We start from the raw sequence: 19,287 nt of genomic DNA, 5'->3' as shown, positions 1-19,287 counted from the left end.
AGCACAGTGTGTTCTCATACCGGCAAGGCACAGCGTGTTCTCATACCAGCACGGCACAGTGTGTTCTCATACCGGCACGGCACAGTGTGTTCTCATACCAGCATGGCACAGTGTGTTCTCATACCAGCACGGCACAGTGTGTTCTCATACCGGCATGGCACAGTGTGTTCTCATACCAGCACAGCACAGTGTGTTCTCATACCGGCAAGGCACAGTGTGTTCTCATACCGGCAAGGCACAGTGTGTTCTCATACCGGCAAGGCACAGTGTGTTCTCATACCGGCACGGCACAGTGTGTTCTCATACCGGCACGGCACAGTGTGTTCTCATACCGGCAAGGCACAGTGTGCTCTTATACCAGCACGGCACAATGTGTTCTCATACCGGCAAGGCACAGTGTGTTCTCATACCGGCACGGCACAGTGTGTTCTCACACCAGCACGGCACAGTGTGTTCTCATACCAGCACGGCACGGTGTGTCCATATACCCGCGGCGGGGCTGCGTCATCAGTGGCACCGGAAGATCCTAACGTCATGATTGGCCAGAGAACTCCGGTCTATATAACTAGAGCAGACTACAGGAGGCCTGGACATTAGACTCAAAGCCTATCTAACCCTTTTAAGAACGTCTACCAAGCATCTTAAATCCAATTTATTTCATGAATGGTTTCACATACTATCCTCGCACCTGATTATTACTGACCCTGAGTCGAAAGCATTACTCACCTGCCAAACTGCACTCTTCAAATCAATCTCTTTTTCTTTTGCACTCACATATCTGTCTTTATTTCAGTTTCTCGTGGCACCTCAAACATTCCATTGCTGATTGAAAACAGAATCCAACCTGCTTTCCATTCATAAGCGTTTACTTTAAAGGACCCGTTCCAACTATAAAAAGTGAGATTTGCCAACACTCACAATCCTTTTTCCTAAATTAGCCATTACAAGAAATTGGTTGTTTTTTTTAATAACTTTGTGAAGCCACTGAACATAAGGGAGCTGTTTTAATTCGTACCTTTGGAATGGCTTAGGCCCAAGCCTAACTAACAACTGTCATTGCTCATTAACCTGGGGGCTTTACGCTGTCAGATTTAACCATTGGGCTTGGAAACTGCTTTTGAGAGTCGCTGAGCTTGGTCAACCAGGGGCTGGTTTAGCACAGTGGACTAAACAGTTGGCTTATAATGCAGAACAAGGCCAGCAGCACGGTTCAATTCCCGTACCGTCCCCCCCCCCTCCCCCCCGAGCTGGAGCCGGAATGTGGTGACTAGGGGCTTTTCACAGTAACTTCATTGAAGCCTACTTGTGACAATAAGCGATTATTATTAAACTCCCGAAACCAGGGGCTTAAATACTTTCCTCTCCAATATAAAATGGCTGCTTGTCTATTTTTATACTTTAAGTTGTGGCAAATACGAAATGTGCAGATAGGGCTTGATTCTCCCATTTCCCAGCCGCATCTTTTGTGGAGGCACGCCGTTCTCTGGTGGCGGGATTTTCCGCTTCCGCCGCTGACAATGGGAATTCCCGTTGAAGCCACCCGGTGGCGCAGGGAAACCCATGGGCAGGGGGGCACTGCCAGCGGGGCCAGATAACCCGGCCTTTCTCCATAAGCGGTACCAACCATGATTTTCCCTTTCTAGGTACACAATACCAGACCATTGCTTGGCACGTTGGGTACTAAATTTAAAACGGGTGTAAAGATAAAAAGGCTAAGAGAGCGGGTGGGGAAAGAGAGAGTCAGACTGGGAGAAACGTGGAGTTAGAGAGACAGAGGTGGAGGTATGAGGCGGGGAGTGAGAAAGAAAGAGTGTTGGAGAGAGAGGGATGAAAGAGAGACAATGGCAGAGTAAGAGCTCTTAAGGGGGGAGAGATGCAGAGGATCAAGAGAAAGGCAGGAGAGAGAGAAAGAGTGCAAGAGAAAAACATATCAGTTCATAATCAAGGTCAAACTTTGTCAGTGACAGGTTGTGCCTGCTTACTTCCAAAGAAACCTATTAGTTTTTTCCCCCGTGTTATATTGTACAATCCAATCCAGTTCAAATCTATTAATCTAAACTCAATTTAGTCGCCGCAGCATCTGTACTGAAACTGCCAGACCACCCAGCTGGTGAACTCTCTGGTGTGTGGGGACGGGATGGGAAAACTGTGTAGACGGGCTCCTAATTAAACTGTTCACAGTTCACAGCTTGATTCAAACCAATTTGCTTCTGGGTTTGATTTTGACCAGTCTCAGGAAGTGGCAGGTTTTGCTCCAATCAAACATTGCTGCAAATTAATTGTCCACTTGATTCTCTGCATGTTGGAAAACCATGGATAGAGCTTTGAGCCGGGGCTTTTCTCCCAATGTGCAATACGTCACAAGCAATTTTATGATGGGATGGATGGTAAGCTGTGCTTACGAACCGGCTCAATGGTCATAAACTGGAAAGAAATACCAGCTGTACTGGAGTTTACTGGAGTTCAGCTTCATTCAGTAATTCAGAACCCCCAGGGCCAAATCAGCAACCCAGCGAAATACATTAATGCAAGTATTTGTGAGCGAGGAAGTTAAAAACGGAAGAGCCACGGGGAAAGGACAGGGGAGTGGGACTAACTGGTCAGCTCTTTCAAAGAGCCAGGACAGGTACTATGGGCCAAATGGCCTCCTTCTGTGTTATGTCGTACTATTATTTTATCAGATTGGGTTTTTTTTTGGGGGGGGGGGGGGTTCCTTACAGGCAACAATAGACATTCCGACTAATATGACCGCTGTATTAAAAGGAACATTTCTGAAAGTGCCCGAGTGGTTATGGATTTGTCGCTGCTTCCATCGTACAGTAAGTTTTATGAAGACACGAGGAGTCCCCACCGAGTTGAAAAAAAGAAACAAAGGCCGAAGGTACACAGCTCCCGGTAATACCCAACAAGGTGAGCACGCCGTCAAAGAACAAAGAACAAAGAAAAGTACAGCACAGGAACAGGCCCTTCGGCCCTCCAAGCCTGCGCCAACCATGCTGCCCGTCTAAACTAAAATCTTCTACACTTCCGGGGTCCGTATCCCTCTATTCCCATCCTATTCATGTATTTGTCAAGATGCCCCTTAAACGTCACTATCGTCTCTGCTTCCACCACCTCCTCCGGTAGCGAGTTCCAGGCACCCACTACCCTCTGTGTAAAGAACTTGCCTCTACTCTAAACCTTGCCCCTCTCACCTTAAACCTATGCCCCCTAGTAATTGACCCCTCTACCCTGGGAAAAAGCATCTGACTATCCAATCTGTCTATGCCCCTCATAATTTTCGGTCCCTGGCCAGCCGATCAGCTTTATACACAATAGTAATTAAGCTTCTCCTGCCCTCTCAGCGGGCAAGCTCATATTCTGCAAAGGACTCTGGGAATACAATCGTCCCCACCCTGCGGACGCAGGTTATGACAGTGAATTTGTCCCCCACATCAGGCAATGTGTTGCAGCGAGATTTTAGTTCCAAAGAGGCATAAAAGAAGAAAATAGCCTGCCAAGAAAAAGAGACATTTGTTTGCAAATCTTAATTCTGGTTGTATTTTGGTTCTGAAAGGTTTAACGTTAAGAATTGGTCTGCATTGCTCTTTCGGGGTCGGAAAGAGTCACTGATTCTTGGTAACAGCCACATTATCCTCCATGCTCCCTATGTTCTCACTGGCTGCTGATTTGAGCTCTGGCATTCGCTCAATTGCATTTCATTCCTCACCCCATCAGCCGCCCCAGACATATTGCTTATCTGCCCTCACCAACTCCTTTTCAAACCTGTCAGCTATCATCTCGTAACTGCCCAGTGACTTTATGAGTGTGTCCAGTGAGTGCAGCAGGCACACAGGCTCGAATAAGATGTGATTAATTCACGTGGGATGAATGAGCAGATTGCCACTGGGGCACTCAGGAATACTGCAGCTGGGTCACATATGAAGGATGTGTAATTGGCAAGGCTGCCACTGTCCACAAAACTGAACACCAACACAAAGCAAATGTGGAACATGATGCACTATCAATTACGACGAGACGAGAGTAGAATGTAATCGAGGCTTTATTACACAGAGATGTGTGGCCTCCTACAAAATAGCTGCTGTTCGGAGCGCACACACATTTATACTCCGACTCCTGGGCAGAGCCAGCAGGCAGGGATCTACCCCCATACCTGTAGTACAGGGGCCTTACCTTAATACCCATATATACAATATAATACAACAGTGGTGACTACCACATTCACCCCCTGTTAAAAATGAGTCCAGCGGGGGGAACTGTATACATACAGATTGGATTTTAAATTACAGTGAAGGTTACAAATTTAGACGATCGGGCGCCTTGATCTGTCATTGAGAGCGCCGCAGTGCTGGTGGTGACTCAGGCGTCGGCTTGGTCTTCGGTGACTCCGGGAGCATGTCGAAATCCTCTTCATCCCCGGGTGGGAGCAAGGGGAGGACGGATTGTCCTGGAGCGGGGGCTGCGGTGGGGTGCGCCGGGGGAGGGGAAGGTGGCACCGGGGCGGGGAGGAGGGGGATACAGCTGGTGCCAGATCCCTGAGGGAGACTGTGTCTTGGCGGCCGTCGGGGACACAACGTAGGCGTACTGCGGGTTCGCAAGGAGTAGCTGTACTCTCTCAACCAATGGGTTGGCTTTGTGGAGCCGCACGTGCTTGCGGAGGAGAACGGGTCCTGGAGCTGCCAGCCACGTTGGGAGCGAAACCCCGGAGGTGGACTTCCTGGGGAAGGCAAAGAGACATTCATGGGGGGTATCGTTGGTCGCGGTGCACAGGAGCGACTGAATGGAGTGAAGTGCGTCGGGGAGGACCTCCTGCCAGCAGGAGGCCGGGAGATTTCTGGACCGTAGGGCCAGCTGGACAGCCCTCCAGACCGTCCCATTCTCCCGCTCCACCTGCCCGTTTCCCCTGGGGATGTAGCTGGTCGTCCTGCTCGAGGCAATGCCCCTGTTGAGCAGGTACTGGCGCAGCTCCTCGCTCATAATGAGGATCCCCGGTCGCTGTTGACGTAGGCGGGGAAACCGAACAGCGCGAAGACGGTGTTGAGGGCTTTGATGATGGTGGCGGACGTCATATCGGGGCATGGGACAGCGAAGGGGAATCGGGAATACTCGTCGACCACATTAAAAAAGTACGTGTTGCAGTCGGTGGAGGGGAGGGACCCTTTGAAGTCCACGCTGAGGCGTTCAAAGGGGCGGGAGGCCTTCACCAGGCGCGCACGGTCTGGCCGGTAGGAAGTGCGGTTTACACTCCGCGCAGACTTGGCAGTCTCTGGTGATAGCCCTGACTTCCTCGATGGAGTAGGACAGATTGCGGGCCTTAATGAAGTGGTAAAAGCGGGTGACCCCGGGTGACAGAGATCGTCGTGCAGGGTCCGGAGTCGGTCCACTTGTGCGCTGGCACATGTACCTCGGGCAGGGCATCATGGGGCTCGTTGAGCTTAACGGGGCGATACAAAATCTCGTAATTGTATGTGGAGAGCTCGATCCTCCACCTCAAGATTTTATCGTTTTTGATCTTACCCCGCTGTGTGTTGTTAAACATGAAGGCAACCGACCATTGGTCAGTGAGGAGAGTGAATCTCCTGCCAGCCAGGTAATGCCTCCAATGTCGCACAGCTTCAACGATCGCTTGGGCCTCCTTTTCGACAGAGGCGTGCTGAATTTCGGAGGCATGGAGGGTGCGGGAAAAGAATGCCAGGGGCCTGCCTGCCTGGTTAAGGGTGGCGGCCAGAGCGATGTCTGCTGCATCGCTCTCGACTTGGAAGGGGAGCGTCTCGTCGACCGCGTGCATTGCGGCCTTGGCGATGCCGGCCTTGATACGGTTGAAGGCCTGGTGAGCCTCGGCCGTCAGTGGGAAAGCGGTGGATTGAATGAATGGGCGGTCTTGTTCGCATAGTTTGAGACCCACTGGGCATAATATGAAAGGAACCCCAGGATCGTTTGAGGGCTTTGGGGCAGTGGGGGAGGGGGAATTCCATGAGGGGGCGAATGCGATCGGGGTCGGGCCCTAGCACTCCGTTCTGAACCACATGGCCGAGGATGGCTAATCGGTTTGTGCTGAACACGCACTTCTCCTTGTTGTAAGTTAGGTTGAGGGGTGTGGCGGTGTGGAGAAATTTGAAAAGGTTAGCGTCATGGTCGCTGGTCGTGGCCGCAGATGGTGACGTTATCCAGGTACGGGAAAGTGGCCCGCAGCCCGTACCAGTCAGCCATTCGGTCCATCTCCCGTTGGAAGACGCCGAAGGGAACCCTAAGGAAATGGTAAAGGCGCCCGTCTGCTTCAAACGCGGTGTATGGGCGGTCCGCCTTGCGGATGGGGAGCTGGTAGTCGGCAGATTTTAGGTCCACTGTCGAGAAGACCCGGTACTGTGCAATCTGATTGACCATATCAGATATGCGTGGGAGGGGGTACGCGTCGAGCTGCGTGTACCGATTGATGGTCTGACTGTAGTCAACGGCCATCCTGTTTTTCTCCCCGGTTTTCACCACTACCACTTGGGCTCTCCGGGAGCTGTTGTTGGCCTCGATGATACCTTCCCGCAGCAGCCGCTGGACCTCAGACCTGATGAAGGTCCTGTCCTGGGCGCTGTACCGTCTGCTCCTGGTGGCGACGGGTTTGCAATCCGGGGTGAGGTTTGCAAACAGGGAAGGCGGGTCGACCTTAAGGGTCGCGAGGCTGCAAACAGTAAGGGGTGGTAGGGGCCCGCCAAATTTCAGGGTTAGGCTCTGGAGGTTGCACTGAAAGTCCGGGCCGAGTAACAAGGCAGCGCAGAGGTTGGGGAGGGCGTAGAGCCGGAAGCCGCTCAACTATGCCCTGGACGGTGAGGGTGGCGATGCAGTACCCCCGGACTGCCACTGAGTGGGATCCGGAGGCCAGGGAGATTCTTTGGTTAGCGGGGATGTACCGCGAGGGAGCAGCGCCTTACCGGGGTGGATGAAGCTCTCAGTGCTCCCGGAGTCCAGAAGGCAGGGGATCTCGTGCCCGTCAACCTTCACCTTTGTCGAAGCGGTCGCGAGGTTGTGCGGTCGGGACTGGTCGATCGTGACCGAGGCGAGACGCAGCTGGTCGCCGGCAGTTGCAGGTGATGAGTGGCCCGATGAGGTGCCAACGGGCAGCGGTCCTGAGACGGGTATGATGGCGGCGCCCACGGGCCGTACGTGTCCCGGGGCAGGCAAGGTGGCGGCACCCACGGGCCGCACGTGTTGTGAGTGGAGCAAGATGGCGGCGCCCCCTGGCCGCACGTGGGGAGTGCCGGGACAATAGTGGCGATTGAGCGGGCCTGGCACACTGCAGCGAAATGTCCATTCTTGCCGCATGCCTTGCAGAGTGTGCTCCGTGCCGGGCAGCGATGCCGGGGGTGTTTTGTCTGTCCGCAGAAGTAGCACTTGGGTCCCCCGGGGTTGGTTGGCTGCCGCGCGGCGCAGGCGTGGGGTTGGCTGAGGGCAGTCGCTGATGGGTTCCACGATGGGGTGGCCGCTGGCAAGGTCCACGATGCACAGGGGGGATGGGCCGTGCGGTCAGGGGCATAAGCCTGTACGTTGCATGAGGCGACCGTGAGCGAGAGCGCTAGTTTCTTGGTCGCTGCGAGGTCAAGCGTGGCCCCTTCTAAGAGGCGGTGGAGGATGTAGTCAGACCCTATGCCCATAACGAACACGTCTCTCATTAGCAGGTTCGAATGTTCAGTGGCCGAAACGGCCTGGCAGTCACAGTCTCTCACCAGAGCGAGCAGGGCACGCCAGAAATCTTCCACAGACTCACCGGGAAGTTGGTGCCGCGTGGATAGGAGGTGCCTGGCGTAGATTTTGTTGGTCTGCTGAGCGTAATTCTCCTTCAGTAGCGCCATGGCCTCTGTGTAGGTAGGCGCGTCCTGGACGAGGGGAACAACGTCGGAGTTCGGCCGCGTGTACAGAATCTGGAGCTTCTGAGATTGGGTCTGGCGCAGATCCGATGTATGCTTCAAAGCGAACTAGCCAATGTTGGGAGTCCTTTTTGGCGTTGTCTGCTTGAGGATGCAGCTGCAGGCGATCCGGCTTGATGCTGAGGTCCATCTCTGAAAAATCTCTGTGTAATAAATTGATGCACTATCAATTACGACGAGTCGAGAGTAGAATGAAATCGAGGCTTTATTGCACAGCGATGTGTGACCTCCTTCAGCAGCTTACGAAATGGCTGCTGTTCGGAGAGCTCACACATTTATACTCCGCCTCCTGGACGGAGCCAGCAGGCAGGGATCTACCCCCGTACCTGTAGTACAGGGGCCTTACCGTAATACCCATATAAACAATATAATACAACAGTGGTGACTACCACAGAACACCAGCGGGAGAAAGGCATCTGGTGGAATAGCAAACTGGAGCTGAGTTAAACAGGTCACCGACGGATGGTAAAGGAGGTCAATACACCTGTAAATCAGGGTGCCTGTCAGCTTCCCGCCTCTCCCATCCCGATTTTACAAGCAGCACAGGAGGAATCGGGTGGGTCACCCACACATGCCCCATTTTAGGCTCTTAAATGAGCAATGAATGCCCAAATAAGGGCCTCAACCCACCACTGCTGGAATTTTGTATTGGTGCGGGAACCCCATGCTGAGCAGATACCCCATCAAGTTTCCCTGCTTGGTTGGAGGTTGAGAGGAGGGACTCTCCTTAACCGGTTCCCTAATCCAATGGAAGGTACCCCAAGGAATAACCCCTCATCCACCCCTACACCCCACCATGGCCTCTCAAACCCCAGCCCTAGAGTTGGCCCCACTCCCCGACACCCAAACACTTGCACATTTCTAATCCATCACAGCTCACCTCCTCAACAAGTGAGTGCAGGATCAGCAAAGGCCGCCCATTCCTGCTGGTGCTCGCACTACTGGAGAGAGAGGCCGACCTCTGATTGGCCAACAGCTCTCTGCAGGTGCGACATCCCGTCCCTGAGGGACAGAAATCCCACCTCCAGCCTAATAATGGCTGGGCAGCCATTGTCCGCACTCGCAGGTCTCTTTGACCTTTTAGCCGGGGTGGGGGGTGGGGGTGGTCATGGCACCCTATATATCTCTAGGTGCAGTGGGCAACGTAACGTTAAACTGAGATTTTGGGGGGAGGGGGAAGCTATTCAGAAGAAAGAAGTTGCATTCATATCGAGCCTTTCACATCCTCGACATTCCAAAGCACTTTACAGCCAATTAAGTACTTTTGAAATGTTATAATGTGGGAAACACAGCAGCCAGTTTGTAGCCAACAAGCTCCCACAAATAGCAATGGCCAGATAATGTTTATAGCAAGATCAATTTAGGGATAAATATTGAACAGGACACCAAAAACAATTCCCATGCCCTTTTTCAAATAGCGCCATGAAATCTTTCACATGCGCCTAATGCCTCATCCAAAAGATAGTAGCTTCCACATTGCAGCACTCCTTCCGTACCACACTGAAATGCTAACTTAGATCTCTGTGCCCAATTCTCTGGAATGGGGCTTGTACCAAGAACCCGTCGACTCTGAAGCGAGAGTGCTACCCACTGAGCCTCACTGACGCTCGACTGCAAACCGGCTCTATCCAAACTCCCAACCTCTGGGCACACCTCTCCATTAATGGCAGAGAAATGCAAACAGGCAAACATAACCTGTTGCAACGCTTGCTGACGTGCGACACTTACCTCCAGCACAGGCTTGGCATTGTGGCAGATGGACAAGACATGGGAGACTCCATTCTTTACCAGGTTGTCTTTGTCCTGGGAGTCTGCAGAGGAACGTAAATACAAAAGCCATACTCGCAGTGACTAAACAGCCAAGTAAACACGAAGAATAAAGGCCAATTACAATCTTGCAATTCGATGTAACCGTGGGATGTAAGTAGCTATTAGTGAAACTTTCACCCTCGGTTATTTCACAATAGCACACATGGTTAAGTCAATTTGTGGAGATTTCACTAAAAGGTAAGTGTTAGCTCATTTCACAGGGAAGGTAATGACGCAACATGGCATCAGATAACGAAACCCCCCACAAACTTTGGTGATTTGTTACGTTGTAGGTGTAACATAAGCAGCTTCCTTGTGGTGCGCTTGACAAAGGAAGGTTCAGACGTGGAGATAACTTCAACACGTTTATTAAACTATTTACACTTCTATTACTCGGGTTCGACACTACTGCTAGTCTTAAAAATAGAACCGAGAATGCTGCAAATACACAGCGGATTGATGACCTTTGGAACAAAGATATATGTTCTGGGTGGGACCCCTTGTCGGAATGATTCTGATGAAGCGTCCCACCTAATCAGTGTCAGAGGACAATGGGGTTGCAGACAGGTCTTCCTGTTACTCTTTCTGCCTCAGCAAAATGTTGCAAAATTACATTGCAGCAAGGAGGGATTCCCATTCTCTTGAGCGTTTACGCAGAAGGCAGCGGCACTGTTTGTTCCAGGCTCAACCTTGAGCTGTCTGATTGCGAAGCTCCATTTCACTCTTGGTTTACACAATGGGATCAGCCAACAGTCCAGCAGAAGAGTGCTGACATTTCCCCACAAAGTGACCCTGAACTCCAACCTCTTCAATTCTCTGCCTCTTTCATAGCAAACACAAAATAAGTGATTTCCTTCATTTCTTTGCACTCCTCTTCTGAAGCTGCTGACTCTTGCCTGGGATCCGCTCGACGGGCATCAACCACTCTCTGGAAGCGTCTCCCCCAGGTGCCCAATGGACCTATTGAACCATGGGAGCCCTCACAGCAGAGCCCACTCTTTCCTCACTTGACCACCCATGAGTGTATGTGCTTTACAGCAGCCATCAGATCAAGATTAGGAGCAGGAACCCCGGCTGATATTATTCCTTTCATCTAGTGCAGCCCAGTGGTTCTGAGGCCAGTGCCCATACCCAAACAATTTTCATCAATTTTCCTCAATTCAGAAAATTGAAAACAAAACGAATGGAATACCCTGAAATGTCGGTTTATATTCCCTTAAGTGTAGAGGGTTAAGAGGTGATCTAATTGAAAAAGTAAAAATTATTGGAAGGTTTAAAAGGAGTAGAGAGAAGGGGAGAGTGAGACTATTGCCTACGGTGGGGGAGTCCAGAACAAGCGCGTGCAATGCTACAATGAGTGCTCGGCCATTAAGGGGTGATGTCAGGAAGCATCTCTTCACCAAAAGGGTAATTGGAAATCCACAGATCATTCCAAAAGCTGAGGATCAATTTGAAATTTCAATATGGAGTTTGATAGATTTGTGTTAGGTCAGGGTCTCATGGGATATGGCACCAAAGCGGGCAAATGGAATTGAGATTTATTTTTTAAATTAGCCACAATCTAACTGAACAAAGGGACAGGCTTGAGGGGCTGAATGGCCTGCTCCTGTTTCTGTGAATGCAATAACGGAGGGACAACAAACAGAATAGTAGCAAAGAACAGTAAGGTGTGGTGAAAAAGAGTCGAGCTCTGATTAACATCCTGTTGTTTAACGCTGACAGTGACACAATAACCCTAAATATACACACAGGAAGTGCTGAAAACGTCACAGAGCAAGTGGTGAACTTTCAAAGTGAAATATGGCTAAGGATGGAGCCTCTGCCATCTGCGTACACCGAGTTTTCTTCTGAACACAATTACTATTTGGACTTTTTTCTGAGATCGCCCACGAGAGGAAATAAATCTTGTAGCCGTTAATTATCAATGAAATGTGGGAGGTGACAAGGACTGATTCCAAACTGCAACTTTGTTGAGTGTAAGTCTGGTGTCAGATTAGTTTGGGGTACAGTAACATAGTGATTATGTCCCTGGGCAAATGATCCGGGTACAAGGGGCAGAATGAATGTTATGCTCCCATCAATGACTCTGGGAGGGGTGGGGGAGGGGGAGGGGGAGGGGTGCACGGGGTGCGTAAAATTGCATGGACGGGATTCCTCCCGGGATCCCACCTGCAGCACAGTAGCATTGTGGATAGCACAATTGCTTCACAGCTCCAGGTTCCCAGGTTCGATTCCGGCTTGGGTCACTGTCTGTGCGCAGTCTGCACATCCTCCCCGTGTGTGCGTGGGTTTCCTCCGGGTGCTCCGGTTTCCTCCCACAGTCCAAAGATGTGCAGGTTAGGTGGATTGGCCATGATAAATTGCCCTTAGTGTCCAAAATTGCCCTTAGTGTTGGGTGGGGTTACTGGGTTATGGGGATAGGGTGGAGGTGGTGACCTTGGGTAGGGTGCTCTTTCCAAGAGCCGATGCAGACTCGATGGGCCAAATGGCCTCCTTCTGCACTGTAAATTCTATGATAATCTATGATAAACCCCAGATGCAATTTCATGGTTAGGGAGCAGGGCCTTAGGCAGAAAACCCGCCCTTTCACCTATTAAGCCCCTTAAGTGGCCACTTAATGGCCACATAGGGACTTTTCCCCACCCTGCTTCAATTTTAAGGCTGGCGGAAGGCAGTGCGAGTAGGGTGGGAAACAGAAAAATAAGCTTTTCTTCATCTTGGTTGGGGGGGGGGGGAAGGGAGGAAGGGGGTGGTGGGTGGCCACCTCAATCTGAAGACCCCTTCAGATTTGGGGCACTTTTCGCCAGGACCTTGGAAATATCCCCTTCCCCCCTGACATTGCGATCGTCCTCCCCTTCCTGACCCCGAGACTTAGTTCCAGGCAGTACGCTGCAGTACCTCTTCTGGCCACTGCAGCGCTATACCTGGATGGGTTCCAAGGGCAGACAGAAATCCCCCCACTGTCAATCAACGCTCAAGTGAGCGTTAAATGGCAGTGGGTTTCTGAGAGTCGTTGCATTATGCCTTCCTTCAAATTCTACTCAAGAGTTCAAATCCAACCATGGCAGCTGGGGAATTAAATTCAGTTAAATAATTAAACATGTCCTAAATTAAAAACTACACATCAGCAGGCAATGAGCCTAGGAGCTGCTTTCAGGCAGATCACACATGAATGAATGAATTACAATTAAAGCTATGGGCCACGTGATGCGGGAGGGCAGGAATAGCAGCTTTTTCACAGGCTCTGGTGCCACTATCTTTACAATCCTTCTTCCATCATGTTTGCATGACACATGCGTGCCTAATCCGAGAGTTAATACTTAGGAGTGTGTCCCCGGAACGCTCTTGGATAAGTGTTGGAGACAAAATGTCGAAGAACCCAAAACAATCCTGTGATACATGGAGCAGTCGGAGTCGATGGAGGTGGAGCCACCTTTTCAAAATGGCGGCTTGATCCTCGAGCGGACTCTCGAACCTGAGCCGCTGAAAATGATGACTGCATTAATTATGAGCAATAGGTGACAGACCCGGCTTGCTAACATGGAAGTTGAGCGCTCGTGAGGCTGAGCTGCAGAATACTGACAATGAGGCCTGTTGAAACGGAGGAAAGAATCCTGAACATCGGAAATGTTGCTCCCTCTGCTGAAGCGCGCATTCAACCCTTGGAAAAACAGCTTCGTAGCATGTCAGATGTCCTGGAAGATTTGGAGAACCGTGGCCAGAGGAAGAATATCCGGGTCATTGGTCTGCCAGAAGGAGTGACGGGTAAGGCTCCTCTTATGTTCTTTGAGAACTGGCTGCCACATTTTCCTAAGCTGGCTGTGAAAGCTGGGTGTTTCAAATTAGAAAGGGCGCATCGTATCCTGTCTTTGAGGCCAAGGGACAATCAACAATGACCCAGCCTTATAATCATTCACTTCCACAATTCTAGAGATCATCGGAAGGTCCTGGAGGCGGCAAGGTATGGCAGACCTGGCCCTAACAAACTCCTATTTCCAGGACCTTCAGGCGCTGACACAGCTGAAATGAAGTTCAAATGTTTCAATGAAGTTCAAATACAGCTTAAGGCAGCTGGAATGAATTCAACCCTGCCACCCTGAGGGTGATACCCAGAGACTCCGTTAAGTCTTTTGGTGATCTGACCAGTGCCTTGGCCTTTGTTAAGTCCATAGAAGGCAGGGACCTTGACTAACAATCTGCAGCTCACGGAATTTGAAATCTGGACTTTCACCCATCATATTGTTTTTTGTCTGATTTTATGGTGTCATATATCCTGTTAACTGGGAGGTGTTCACATTTGAGCATTGTATTGAATGTCTTTCCCTTGTCTTTAAATATTCCAGGGACTTTCATTCATTGTAGATGTGTCGCATGCTAATTATCCATCGGCTATTTTAATTATCCATTTCTTTATGATGGTAACTCTGACTGTTTGGTATCCTCTCTTTAATCATGGCAGAACCGAGGAGGCAGGTGGAAGGCCTCAGTCTTCATGGGTGGGTTCAAAAGGCATTTGGCTCCCATTTCCTTGTTGGCTTTACTCTTCTCTTTGTTGAGTTTGTCTCCTGATGGCAATGATAGTCTGGTCGTAGTGTTAGCCTTATTTTTATTGTGCTGGGGTCTCTACGCTGTTGACTCTATCTTGCATTGGTACAGACAGGTCTTTTATCTGAGAGAAGAACATTATCGGAATATTCTGATGGTATGACTTGAGATAGGGGAGATCTGTTATGCTCATGTCCGAATGTGGTGGGAAAATCTCACCCTACCTTTTTTTGATGGTCTATGCAATGGCGGTGACTAATTTTAAACTATGTTCCTGGAACAGTTTAAGCGGGAATGGATGGGACAGGTTTTCTTTGTCTCATTTTAAGTGAGCAGCAGCGCCAATTTTGGTCAACAAGAATGTTCCCTTCAAAGTGGAGAATTGTGTGAAGGATAAGAGGCGTGTTTATGTGATTTCGAAGGGCTTGTACAAATACACATGGCTGACAGAATTACTCCCAGGAGTTTGTCACTAAAGTCTTTTTGGGCATTGCGGAGCTGGCTTCGGCCAATTCTTTTATGGGCAGTGACTTTAATTGTCATCTGAATTGACAATCGGGGCGCACCGATCCACGGGCGGGCCTGTGCCATGGGGGCACTCTATTCCTCCGCGCCAGCCGGTGTAATGTTCCACGGTGGCCGGCGCGGAGATGAGTCCACCCTGCGCATGCGCTGGGATGTCGCCAGCACACGCTGGCGCTCCCGCGCATGCACCAACTCGCGCCAGCCGGCGGAGGCCCTTCGGCGCTGGTTAGCGTGGAGCCAAGCCTCTTCCGCGCCGGCCAGTGCGGCGCAAACCACTCTGCCGCCGGCCTAGCCCCTGAAGGTGCGGAGGATTCTGCACCTTCGGGGCGGCCCGATGCCGGAGTGGTTCACACCTCTCCTCGGCGCCGGTATGGCCCGCCCCGCCGGATCGCGGAGAATCCCGCCCCTGGTTCTGGCCACGCCCACCATCGGAAACATCCTTCTTCCATCTACCCTGTCTAGTCTGTTAGAATTTTATAGGTTTCTATGAAATCCCACCTCACCCTTCTGAACTCCAGAAAATACAATCCTAGCCGACCTAATCTTTCGTCATACGCCAAACCCGCCATCCCCGGAATCAGTCTGCTAAGCCTTCTCTGCACCCTTTCTATAGCAAGGACATCCTTCCTCAGATATTGAGAACAACTCTGCACACAATATAGCCTCACCAAAGCCCTGTATAATTGCAGCAAGGCATCCCTGTTCCTGCACTCGAATCCTCTCGCAATGAAGGCCAGGATACCGTTTGCCTTCTTCATAGACTCTGGAACAGTTCCTGCGGTACCTGCATGCTTACCTTCAGTGACTGGTGTACGAGGACACCCAGGTCTCATTGCACATTCCCCTCACCTAATTTATGGCCATTCAGGTAATAGTCTGCCTTCTCGTTTTTGCTAGCAAAGTGGATAACGTCGCATTTATCCAAATTATACGGCATCTACCATTCATTCACCCACTCATTCAACCTGTCCAAATCACACTGAAGGATCTCTGCATCCTCCTCACAGCTCACCCTCCCACCCAACTTGGTGTCATCTGCAAATTTGGAGATATTATATTTTGTTCCCTCATCTAAATTAATATATATTGTGAATAGCTGGGGTCCTTAGCACCGATCCCTGCAGTACTCCACTAGTCACTGCCTGCCAATTTGAAAAAGACTCGTTAATTCCTACTGCCAACCAGTATTCTATCCATTTCAATACACCATTCCAATCCCATGTGTTTTAATTTTACACATTGATCTCTTATGCGGGACTTTGTCAAAACCCTTCTGAAAGTCCAAATAAACCACATCCACTGGCTCCCCCTCATCAACTCGACTAATTACCTCCTCGAAGAATTCCAGGACATTTGTCCAGCATGATTTCCCATTCATAAATCCATGCTGACTCTGTCCGATCCTGCCACTGTTCTATAAGTGCTTGATAACAGATTGTAGAATTTTCCTCACTGCCGACGTCAGGCTTACTGATCGATAATTCCCATTTTCTCCCGAGCACTCTTTTTAAATAGTGGAGTTACATTAGCTGCCCTCAAATCTGCAGGAGCTGTTCCAGTGTCTATAGAATCTCTAGAGCTACTTCCTTAATACTCTGGGATGTAGATTATCAGGCCCTGGGCATTTATCAGCCTTCAATTCCCCCAAAACCATTTCTCTACTGCTATTGATCTCCTTCAGTTCCTTCCTCTCACTAAACCCTGCGTTCCCAAACTTTTCTAGTATCTTATCTATGTCCTCATTTGTTAAGACTGAACCAAAGTATGTATTTAGTTGCTGAGCCTATTGTACATTCTCCTGTTTCCGACTGTAAGGGACCTACATTTGTCTTTGCCAATCTTTTTCTCATCACATACCTATAGAAATGTTTAGTCAGTTTTTCTGGTCCCAGCACGCTTACTCTCCTACTCTATTTCCCCTTCTTAATCAATCCCTCGGTCCTCCTTTGCTGAATTCTAAACTGCTCCCAATCCTCAGACTTGTTGTTTTTCCTGGCCAATTTGTATGCTTCTTCCTTGGATAGAATACTATTTCCAATTTCCCTTGTAAGCCATGGATTGGCCACCTTTCCCATTTTACTTTTGTGTCACACAGGAATAAACAATTGTTGCAGTTCCATGTGCTCTTTGAATGCTTGCCATTGCCTACCCACTGTCATCCTTTTATGTAACATTCCCCTATCGATCACAGCCAACTCACGCCTCATATCATCATAGTTTCCTTTAATAAGATTCAGGACCCTAGTCAACTACTTCACAGAGACAATTTCATCATTGAAGGTCGGACTGGGCAACTACTCAAAGCAGAGGCAGATACAAGGCTAGGAAGAGAGCTGGGCAGTGCTATTAGTTTTGGATTTATTTTTAGCCGGCTCAGACATGATGGGCTGAATGGCCACAGTCGGTGCTGTAAGTTTCTACATTTCTACAACATGAAGTTCTATTGTCTGCTAATATCGGCACTGACCATTGTATTTTAAAGCAGGTGATAAATGGCTTTGTTCAAATGCTGGGCTGAAGAATATCATGAGACATTAATGCAATTTAAATCCATAGCAATCTTAATATTTCAGAAATGGTGACCTCACTTACCTCTAATATTTCCAAGGTAGAGACCATCTAAAACCTAGAAAGAGAATAAAATTGCTTTAATAAATTAATTATACATTTTCTTAATCCTAGTTCCACAACCAACAGTGAGGTCAATGACACCAGTATGTTACGGACTCCTGATCAACCCTCAACAATGGCTAAGAGATTGAACCAGACGCATAATTTTTTAAAGTTTTAAGACCATGCAGAAAGATCGATTTGTTTCAGGAGTGATAATATAAGAAATAGGGCTTGGTCATTTTATAAACTAATTTTATTAAAACAAGAGAAAAGAAAACAATATTTATACTTTTAATCTTCAAACTAACACTGACAGATTACATGCAGTTTCTTAACCTTAACACTAGTTCCCATTAAGCAACATTTGTCATAAAATACAGCTCTTGTTGCACTTACACATACAGGTAAAGGCAACACTTGCATTTAGGAAACAATCTTTCTTCTGTTAGTGACATTCATTTTGAACCCATTTCCAAAACCTTCTCTGTGGCTTTTTTCATGACCTTTTTGGTGGCTGCTTACTTCCTTCTCTTTTCTTTGTCTGCTCCAAATTCATTCTCTCTCTCTCTCTAAGCTCCATTCAGCCCTTCAAACAAAGGTCCTCCTCTGGAATGTCCAGACTGGAACTTATCAACTGTAATTGGGCTGCTTGATTGACCGCTCCCATTTATACAAAAGACCTGAGCTATGCCATTCATATGCAACTACCTTCTATTGACGGATAAATGGGTCATCAGACTCTGTAATAGGATAATGGTTGGCCATGCAGTAATGTCCCAAAAGACAATGAATCTCGAGTGAATCACCATATGCATTCCCTAACGAGTTTAAGTCTGAATGGGACCATGTGATTCAGTCAGGTGTGTGTGTATCCCTTTGAGTCCGGGCTAACAGCATTTTCCTTCCATCTGTTTAACCCTTAAATTGTCTGCTACATTTTGGACCCCATTTCTGGACCCACGTTCCTAATATCTCCCTATCATGGCAAGTAGCATGTTCAACTTCTGCACTGATTGGCAAGTGGTAGTCCATGAACAATATGTTTGATGTACTAAATGGTGTGGTACTCAGCCATATAGATCAGAACGTGTCACTACCTTTGATTCCCAATCGGAACTTGTTAATGAATCCCAGGTAAGACAGTGATCCTGGGAAAAAGGTTGGGGGAGGGGGGTATTGTGGGAAGATCAGCTCAAAGTGTCCATGCCCTTTTATCAGTCATCACTTATATGGAAATGATACAGAATGGGACCCGACCCTCAATTTATATCAGGAAACCAGATGAGAAACCCTAACAATTTTTCAATTTGCAAACGGTGAGTAAAGGATACTTTCCCCGCCCCCCCCCCCCCACACCCAACGGCGCCCCCCCCCCCCCCAATCACCACTTAAAAATATTGATATTTTGTATTAAAACAAACTTTATTATTGATGCAGGATTAACTCCATTAATATCAAAGAAAACAAAGCTTGTTAATTAACAGATAAACAATTCTTAATATTACAATTCCAGACCAGACCCCAACAGTGGCTATACAACTGGACAGAAATCCCAATATTTTATTTTAATTTTGTAAGTCTGTGAGGAAAGGATACCTCACTCCAGGAGTGATTTCGCACAAAATAGGGATATGGTATGTTGAAACAAACTTTATTACTAACACGGTATTAACATCTTTACCATCGCACCAGAAAATGGCTCATAATTACCCCTTAAACAATGCTACTTAATACAGTGAATATAAACCCTTAACTGCTACCTTTATTCCCACTCAAACAACAAGAAAAACCATCTCAGCTCTCAATCCATTTTAAATACCATTAGCACCTGCTGTACAGAAATGCTCTTTGAGAAAGAGAGATCTGTGCCACTGCTTTA

General features: G+C 48.8%; 1 protein-coding gene across 1 annotated transcript in view; it reads right to left on the bottom strand.

The window, feature by feature from the left end:
* The window catches only part of dusp22a (dual specificity phosphatase 22a), a 210,691-nt gene that overhangs the window by 163,804 nt on the left and 27,600 nt on the right, over window positions 1-19,287 (bottom strand). The window contains exons 2-3 of the mRNA XM_072517875.1: window positions 17,388-17,421; window positions 9,645-9,727 (exon numbers count right to left, since the gene is read on the bottom strand). Of these exons, the coding sequence (XP_072373976.1) occupies window positions 9,645-9,727; window positions 17,388-17,421 (117 nt within the window). The remainder of the gene's footprint in view (window positions 1-9,644; window positions 9,728-17,387; window positions 17,422-19,287) is intronic.

The sequence above is a fragment of the Scyliorhinus torazame genome, chromosome 10 (genome assembly GCF_047496885.1).
Source record: "Scyliorhinus torazame isolate Kashiwa2021f chromosome 10, sScyTor2.1, whole genome shotgun sequence".
NCBI lineage: Eukaryota > Metazoa > Chordata > Chondrichthyes > Carcharhiniformes > Scyliorhinidae > Scyliorhinus > Scyliorhinus torazame.
The sequence above is the reverse complement of the archived record's forward strand: the minus strand, read 5'-3'. Positions and strand labels throughout refer to the sequence as shown.